At 62.5% G+C, this 7,699-nt stretch overlaps 3 protein-coding genes across 3 annotated transcripts in view; 1 reads left to right on the forward strand and 2 right to left on the reverse strand.

Moving 5' to 3' along the window:
• Nucleotides 1-98: 98 nt before the first annotated feature.
• On the forward strand, nucleotides 99-4,765 carry ENTPD7 (ectonucleoside triphosphate diphosphohydrolase 7; the record flags this gene model as incomplete). The annotated part of the gene is made up of 10 exons (XM_010565018.1): nucleotides 99-306; nucleotides 420-573; nucleotides 979-1,082; nucleotides 1,156-1,212; nucleotides 1,701-1,846; nucleotides 1,934-2,100; nucleotides 2,869-3,193; nucleotides 3,282-3,367; nucleotides 3,487-3,648; nucleotides 3,810-4,765. Coding segments are annotated over 10 exons (1,638 nt in total), but the record flags the coding sequence as incomplete, so codon positions are not given.
• Nucleotides 4,766-5,753: 988 nt separating this feature from the next.
• LOC104830146 (V-type proton ATPase subunit e 2) lies at nucleotides 5,754-7,494 on the reverse strand. Its single transcript, XM_010564881.1, has 4 exons — nucleotides 7,368-7,494; nucleotides 7,247-7,294; nucleotides 6,833-6,979; nucleotides 5,754-6,548 (listed from the first exon to the last, which is right to left on the reverse strand). Exons 1-3 carry the CDS (start codon nucleotides 7,469-7,471, stop codon nucleotides 6,886-6,888), a joined length of 246 nt encoding a protein of 81 aa, XP_010563183.1. The 5' UTR covers nucleotides 7,472-7,494; the 3' UTR covers nucleotides 5,754-6,548; nucleotides 6,833-6,885.
• LOC104830145 (cytochrome c oxidase assembly protein COX15 homolog) overlaps nucleotides 6,945-7,699 on the reverse strand; it is a 4,969-nt gene continuing 4,214 nt past the window's right edge. Inside the window, exons 9-10 of the mRNA XM_010564880.1 lie at nucleotides 7,247-7,294; nucleotides 6,945-6,979 (exon numbers count right to left, since the gene is read on the reverse strand). The gene's annotated coding sequence lies outside the window, so the exon portion shown is untranslated. The remainder of the gene's footprint in view (nucleotides 6,980-7,246; nucleotides 7,295-7,699) is intronic.

A 7,699-nucleotide genomic window follows, 5' to 3' on the forward strand; every position in this document is an offset into this window, starting at 1 on the left:
CGCGACGAGAGGTGAGCGGGGACCGGGGCTGCCGAGGGGACCGGGGGTCGCCGTCGCCCGCCGGTGCTGAGGCGCCCCGTCGTCCCTCCCCGGGCCCCAGGTACCTGGCGCGGGCAGAGGAGCTGACGGCCACCGACACCGAGGACTCGACCCTCAATTACGGGGTGGTCGTGGACTGCGGGAGCAGCGGGTCCCGGGTCTTCGTCTACTTCTGGCCCCCGCACAACGGGAACCCCCACGACCTGCTGGACATCAAGCAGATGAGGGACCGGAGCAGCCGCCCCGTCGTCAAGAAAATTAAACCGGGTCGGTGCCAGCCCTTTCCGCTCCCGGCCCCGAGGCCCCCCGCGCACGGGACAGGGACGGCCGCTGCCGGCGCGGCAGGCCCGGCCGGTTCACAGCCTCCCTTCCCCGGGCAGGCATCTCCGTGGCGGCGGCGGCGGCCCCGGAGCAAGCTACGCCCTACCTGCGTCCTCTGCTTCGCTTCGCGGCAGCCCACGTCCCAGCTCAGAAGCACAAGGAGACTCCGCTTTACATCCTGTGCACGGCAGGCATGCGGCTGCTGCCCGAGAGGCGAGTTCGTCAGCCCTTGTCGGGGCGAGCCAGGGACCCGCTGGGGTCCCTCAGCCACGAGAAGGGGGGAGACGGCTGCCTCATCTTGAGCCTAATGGGAGAATTGGGAATCCTGGGGGTGGGGATTGAGAGAGGAAAGGGTGCGTTGTTGGGGCGAAGGGCGAGGGCTGCAGGAGGAGGGTTTGCGCACACTGGGAGGGAGCCCAGAGGAGACGCTTTTTACTGAAGTCTCAAACAAATAGATCTCGTTGCTCGTCTCCAAAGCGCACTGGTTGCAGCAGCAGGGCTCCTGGGGCTGGACGTGGGGCGTATTGCAGCGGGATTCCCGCTCCTTCCTGCGCTCCTGCAAAGGAGCATCGCTGGCGAAGGTCCCTTAGCATCTGTCCCTCTCCCATGTCCTTGCAGGCAGCAAGCTGCAATCCTGGAGGACTTGGTGAGAAACGTGCCCCTGGAGTTTGATTTCCTCTTCTCCAAATCACATGCAGAAGTGATCTCAGGGAAACAGGAAGGTAGGAGCTTCTGTGAAGCACTGCTTGGTTCCCTTTAGCGTGTTGTCGTAATGACTCTTTCTGTCTTGTGCAGGTGTCTATGCTTGGATTGGCATCAACTTTGTCCTGGGCCGGTTTGATCACGAGGACGGTGAGTCTGGCTGCTTGCAGGGCAGCTGGGAGGGTCTGAGCAGAGCCCAGCTGGAGCTTGCCCTGGCGCTGGAGCTAAGAGCAAGCTCTGGAGCAGGCAGGGTCTGCCCCTTGGACCAGGCAATGTCTGACCGCAGCCATGAGCGTGAAACTCTCCAGAACCTGGGACCTGGAGGGGCACCTGCCCTGGTCACAGGAACAAGTCCCTGTGTGAGGGGGGCACCTGCAGCGTTTTGGGAGAAGAACCAGGGAGAGAGGGTTTGTAGTAGTGTTCCTGTAGTGGCTTCCGGTGCTGGATGCTTTGGGGGAACCTACAAAGCTGGGGGGTGGCCAGCCCCATATGCCAGGACCTGCTGCCCTGCAAGTGATCCTTGGGGGCTGCTTGCAGGGGTGGAGGAGCCCCATGAAGCTGCTGGGGGGGGTGATAGTGGAAGGGAGGAGATGCCCCCCAGGCCCTGCCCCTTGCTGATGTGCTGCTGTGGGTTGCAGAGGAGGATGCGGTGGTCACTGTAGCGCTGGGGGACCAGGGAGAGTCCCTGGTTCGGAAACGAACAGTTGGGATCCTAGACATGGGAGGCGCTTCCCTGCAGATCGCCTACGAAGTGCCCGACTCCGGAGCTTTCTCCCCGCAGCAGGTGCGTATCTGGCTGGCTGGCCAGCCCCGAGAACAGCCCCTGCCTTCCCTGGGTCATTGCTGATCACGGACCTCTCTGCACCCCCAGGAGGAGGCTGCTAAGAGCTTGCTGGCGGAATTCAACCTGGGCTGCGATGTGCAGCACACTGGCCACGTGTACCGCGTCTATGTCAACACCTTCCTGGGCTTCGGGGGCAATTTTGCCCGGCAGCGCTACGAGGAGCTTGTGCTGAACCAGACCTATGCGCACAACCGGTATTGCTGCCTTGCCTAGCGGTGTCCCTGCTAGGGCATTGCAAAATGGGGTGCTGCTTCCTTCACGCCACCCTCTCCCCGTTGGATTTGCCCCAGGAGCCGCCCGTGGCGATAACAGCTCCCACAGCCATGCTGGCAGCAGCAGGTGCCCGGGCTGGCACAGGGTGCACGGGTGCTGCCCTTTTCTGAGCCCGGCAGGCGTTATCAGTGCTGCAGCTCCCTGCCTTCCCCCTCCTTCTCCCCTCGCGGCAGGCTGCAGGGAGGCCCCTCTGGTGGCTTTCAGCTTTTCCTGCTCTGACTTTCCCTCCTTCTCCAGCACTGATTCACTCAGCACATCTTTCCATCGCATCCCCACCTCGAGCTCTCTGTCTCCTGTCTCCCCTTCCCAGAGCGCTACGTGAAGCTGTCACCAGAGGCGGAGAGGCTTGGTGCCCAGGTACTCCTGTGCCGGGAGCAGACCCTGCCTCTAGATCCCCAGGGGCTGCACAGGGGTGCAGATCCATGCGAGCTGGTCAGGGTGGGCTGTGCCTTGTTGCACCCCGCAGGCGCTCGGGGCATGTGCCTGCGGGTCAGCGTGAGAGATCTGGCAAGTTTGGCCTCAGCAGGAGGTGCCAGGGTGGGTGCCAGCGCTGCAGGGTACAAGAGAACACAGCGTGGTCTGGTGCGGCGGGTATTTGGATGCGGGGCAGCACTAGACTAAGCTTTTTGGGGCTGGTACAAGACCCGTCCCCCCATGCAATTGCCTTTCCTTCCTGGCCTGTTTTCCAGCCTGCATGGCCAGCAGACAGGGCTGAGCCCCGAGACGCCCTTCCTGGACCCCTGCCTGCCTGTGGGGCTGGAGGACACAGTGATGAGGGGCGGCCAAACCCTGTTTGTGCGGGGGCGAGGGGACTGGCCGGCCTGCGCGGAGCTGCTGCAGCCCCTCCTGGCTGGGCCCAACAGCAGCCAGGCCTCCCTGGTGAGGGCATACAAAGCACCCATCGACTTCGGCAACAGTGAGTTTTACGGCTTCTCCGAGTTCTTCTACTGCACTGAGGACGTGCTGCGTCTGGGGGGCCGCTACAGTGCCCCCACCTTCACCTCTGCTGCCCAGGTGGGTGCTGCCGCAGCCCCGGGGGCTGGGGAGCCGCCATTGTAGGGGCTGTTTCTCTGCTCTGAGCCCTGACTTCTCTGTCCCTCAGGAGTACTGCAGCCAGCGATGGGAGGTGCTGACCCAGCGCTTCCGCGGTGGCCTCTACTCGGCACACGCTGACCAGCACCGGCTGAAGTAAGCGGCTTTGCTGGGGGTGTGCCATGGCTGGACCTCCTGGGGGGCTTTGGCTGGGGTGAGGGACCGTGATGCAGGTGGCAGCATCTGGCTGACGCTCTCGCGTGCTGTGCCTGCAGGTATCAGTGCTTCAAATCAGCCTGGATGTACCAAGTCCTTCACCAGGGCTTCCGCTTCCCCCTGGACTACCCCAGCCTGCGCACGGCCCAGCTGGTGTACGACCGGGAGGTGCAGTGGACGCTGGGAGCCATCCTCTACAAGACGCGGTTTCTGCCACTCAGGTACCATTGGCTCGCTGATGGCATCGCTCGGGGAAGGGTGGTTGGGGAGGAGCAGGAGTTGCCGCACTAGGCGAGGGCTGTGCCACCCCAGCAAGGGGAGCGGCAGCACGGACCGTGGTAGTACCCCATGGCATCTCACGGCCAGTCCTGACTCTCCGCAGGGATCTCCGGCAGGAGAGCATCCGGCAAGCACACGCCTCCTGGCTGCGCCTCTCCTTTGTCTACAACCACTATCTCTTCTTCGCCTGCATCCTGGTTGTAGCGCTGGCCATAGTCCTCTACCTCCTGCGGCTGCGCCGCATCCACCGCCGGCAGCTGCGTGCGGCCCAGCTCACCCTGCTTTGGCTGGACAAGGTGGTGGTGCCGCCGAGCCAGGGAAACGGGCCATGACACCGGTGGTACCCACTGTGCGGTTGCACCAGCAGAACCAGGGCTGGCTGACAGCCTGGGCTCCGAGGGCTTGGACTCTTTCTTAAAGACCATCTCAACTCTGCACCCTATCATCTCCACATCAGAACCAGAGCCTGTGGGCTGAGGCAGCTACAGACACCGGAACTTTCCTCTCTGCCTCACCCCAGTTCTAATCTTTGCATTCCTTGGCCTCCGGCCTTTGCCTCGCTACGTGGTGTAGAGCAAAGTCCTCTACTGCCAGCGGGCTCAAAGCTGCAGCCCTCGCAGCTCCCTTAGATAAGCAGGACGCTACCACTGAGGTGGCCAGCCCAGGGCCAGGGCCTGAAGTACTGGGTCACCCCATGACTCAGCCACCAGTTTGCAGAGCAGGCTGGTGATGTGCTGTAGCTCATCACCCAGGGTGGCCTTTCTGCAGTCCCTTACTAGCCCACAGGCTAGAGAATAGCAGTCACCAGCGAAGTTACTGCAGGAACCAGGTGAGCCGCGAGTTCCACTGAGCTGCTCTGCCCAGCCTGGTCCCTCTTGGGGTATTCCTTAAGAGGTGCCCTGCTCTTTGCCAAGTCTTCCCTTCCCAGGACAGTCCTGTGGTCCTAGCCAATGCCCCAGGCTCAGCACTGAGGGCTCAGGGATTGGTTCCTAAGGCACCACCAAAGTCAGCTACCCTTTCCTTTCATACATTCCCTCCTGGGCATGTCTGCCCCGTGGCGTCCCACACGTTAATCGGGCACTAGTGCTGGGACCTGTGGTTCTCTCCCCCGTGAGCGCAGGCTGGGCCTGCCCACAGGGGAACCATCTCACTCCAGCCCAGCTCACTGCCCCAGGGCAGGTCTGGGCTGGGCACACAGGCATGAGCCTTGCTGCCCTGGGGCTGGAGCCCCCAGTGAAGTGTCACTTTTTACTTGAACTCATCTGTTCCCATTCCTGTAGCAATAAACAAACCCCTTGAGCCATCCAGCACTGGTCTTGTTTTCTAGTGACCACCACCCCAGCAGCAACAGCTCCTGGATAGCAGTATGACTGGGGGCCAGCGCTCGTCTGCACAGCATTGCTTCGTGCCACTGCAGTGGGACGACAAAGCTGCTTTCTTGCCAGGCGTTCTCTGCCCTTCCAGCAGGACAGCTGAGCTCACCTCCCAAGGTGGTAACAGCAAGGGAAGCTCTGATCCAAACTGAACTGTTGTGAACCTTGGAGACAGCATCCTTTGCTGCCCTCCTCTCTTCCTAAGAGAAAAAGCCTGCCCACTCAGAACCCCTGGAAGGTGTTGCTCCATGTTTTTTACCTTATTCCCCACCTCAGCCTGAGCAAGGGGCCACTAAACTTCTCCAGCTGCTGCACAGCCACAGGGATGGCTCCAGCACAGCTGCCTACCACCAGACAGGCTGGGCAGGTACCCAAGTCTCCCTCTAGCACATACTGTTACGTACCTGTGACCCTCGTCACACAGGACAAGTGCACAGGTGGCATCAAGGATAAAACTTTCCATGCGCGAGCATGCTGCCAAGCTCCTGCTCAACAGCTGAGGATCCCAGCCTTGTTCTCATGGTGCAAGAACAGGGTTAGGGGGAAGGGAAAAAGTCTGAATAAAGCCAAGACTGCTCCCCAGCCTCAAAGCAGCAAGTGAATCTGCCTCCAGCATCACTTACTAGAAAAAGGATTTATTTCCACCACACAAATTTAACAAACACGGTCAGGTAAATAAATACAGATAAATTATGTGATAAATAAGGGGAAACAAAAAACACAACACCCTACTCGGTTCTTCTTGGAACCTGGACACAGGTTGGGTGGGTGATGGTACCCAGACACTACTGCAGCACCCTCACTGCTGAGGCAGGAGGAGATGCAGCACCCCTTTAATCCCCTCCAGCAGGCTGCCAAGCAGCAGAAGCCTCTGTCCTGCACCCCAGCACCTCCCTCATCACACCTCAGAGGGTCTGCATGTTCCTCCAGCGTCAGCCCTCCCTTCTCACACCCACAGCCAGCATCTGTCTTAGCAGGGACCACCCCCACCACAGGGGACTGACCATACAACAGAGGATGCTACGGGCTCCTGCCTTCTCACGCAGAGGTGCGGCCGGTGCCTGAAATGACCAGGAATATGGTAACTAGTTGGGCAGCTTGGGCTGGAAGCAGGGGTTTCACTTGGCGGGGCTACGGCTGAGTGCACTGGAGGGAGCAGGGCAAGCACGGCAGGGACAGGAGCTGCTGGCACGACACACAGATCTCTCTCAGGACGGTGCTTAGTGTCAGTGACTACAGCACTAGGCCAGCTGAGGAGATCTCTCCCTGGTAGTGTGGTTGCTCCCAGGGCCAGGTGTACCAGGCCCTCGTCCCAGGCGGGGCTGCTGCCTGCCATGCTCAGGGGCCCAGCCGTCACTGGTCCAGGTTGCAATGCTCAGGGTGCACTGGGGCAGCGGGTCCAGCCTCTGTCCCAGCACGTCTGGGGGCTGCCTGGTACGGGAGAGTAGAGGCTGGAACAGCAGCAAGAGCTGGGGCAGGGAGAAAGGAGGAGAAGTTAGCACCAAACTGCACCCACAAGGTAGCCCCCACAAACCTAGATAACCACAGGCTCAGAGAGAAGGGCTGTTTGCTCAGGCCCAGTGCAGAGCCAGCAGCCCCATGCCGAGACCAGCTCACCACAGCCACAACGCACAGAAGCCAAAGCAACTCCCACCCAGCGAGGACCATGCTGCAGCTCCCTCTCTCCCTCTGCAACCAGCCACAGGCAGGCAAGCGGGGACACCTCTGCCACCCCAGCCCTCTGCCCACTCACGGTGATAATTTTGGGGGGGGGTGTCTGTTCAGGCGCCGGGTCCTGAGGACTGCTCACTCCCAGAGGAAGCGCACGTACCAGATGGTCTCGTTCTTCAGCTGCGGCCCAAACAGGGGGTTGGCCTGGGCCAGGATGGCGATGAGCCAGCTGCAAAGGGACCCAACCTGCCATCAGCCCTGGCAGCACGGGGGCAGGGACCAGGATCCCGGGATGCTGCTGCCTCAAGGGGCTGGCAGAGAGACTGCTGCCCCGGGGGGTGAAGTGCCCGGGAGGGAGGGAGGCAGGCTGCAGCCCGGGGGCTGTCCCATTCATCCACCGACAGGAGGCTGGGCAGCAGCCACCGGGCCCGGTGAAGCCCCACGGAGGATGGGGGAGTTGGGGGGGCGGTACGGGAGGCCGGTTCGCGGTACTCACAAGAGGTAGCAGCACACGGCGGTGGTGACCAGCATGGTGATGATCACCCTGCGGAGACACCGGCGTGAGGCCCGGTCACGAACCCCCCCGTCCCCGGTATCCCCTCGGGGCCCCCACTCACCCGCGGTTCGGACCCTTGGGCACGAACCAAGGGGCGGCGATGCCCACGAGGCCCCAGAAGGCGGAGAAGAGGACGACCGGCAGCGCGAAGCTGTGCGCCGTCATGGCCGCGCCGCTCCGACAGACCGACCGCCGCCGCAGCGGATGCCGCTCTGCCCACTGCCGCGCGCGACGGCCAATCCGCGGGCGGAGCGCACGGCGCTGGCGCCGCCGCCGCCTCCCATTGGCAGAAACGCGAAGCCGGGCGTACGCCGGCCCGACGCCAGGGGGCGCCAAAGGGAGCCCGCCCTCCCCTCCCCGCCGCGGCGGCGCGGCTCGGCGCCCCCCCTCCCC

This window comes from Haliaeetus leucocephalus, unplaced genomic scaffold, assembly GCF_000737465.1.
Source record: "Haliaeetus leucocephalus isolate CR32 unplaced genomic scaffold, Haliaeetus_leucocephalus-4.0 Scaffold184, whole genome shotgun sequence".
In the NCBI taxonomy this organism is placed as follows: Eukaryota; Metazoa; Chordata; class Aves; order Accipitriformes; family Accipitridae; genus Haliaeetus; species Haliaeetus leucocephalus.

Coding starts and splice junctions, on each gene's coding strand:
- LOC104830146 (XM_010564881.1), bottom strand. CDS start 7,471: ATGACGGCGCACAGCTTCGCGCTGCCGGTCGTCCTCTTCTCCGCCTTC. Junction 7,295..7,367: donor CCCAAGGGTCCGAACCGCGG/GTGAGTGGGGGC, acceptor GTGTCTCCGCAG/GGTGATCATCACCATGCTGG. Junction 6,980..7,246: donor GCCGTGTGCTGCTACCTCTT/GTGAGTACCGCG, acceptor GTCCCTTTGCAG/CTGGCTCATCGCCATCCTGG.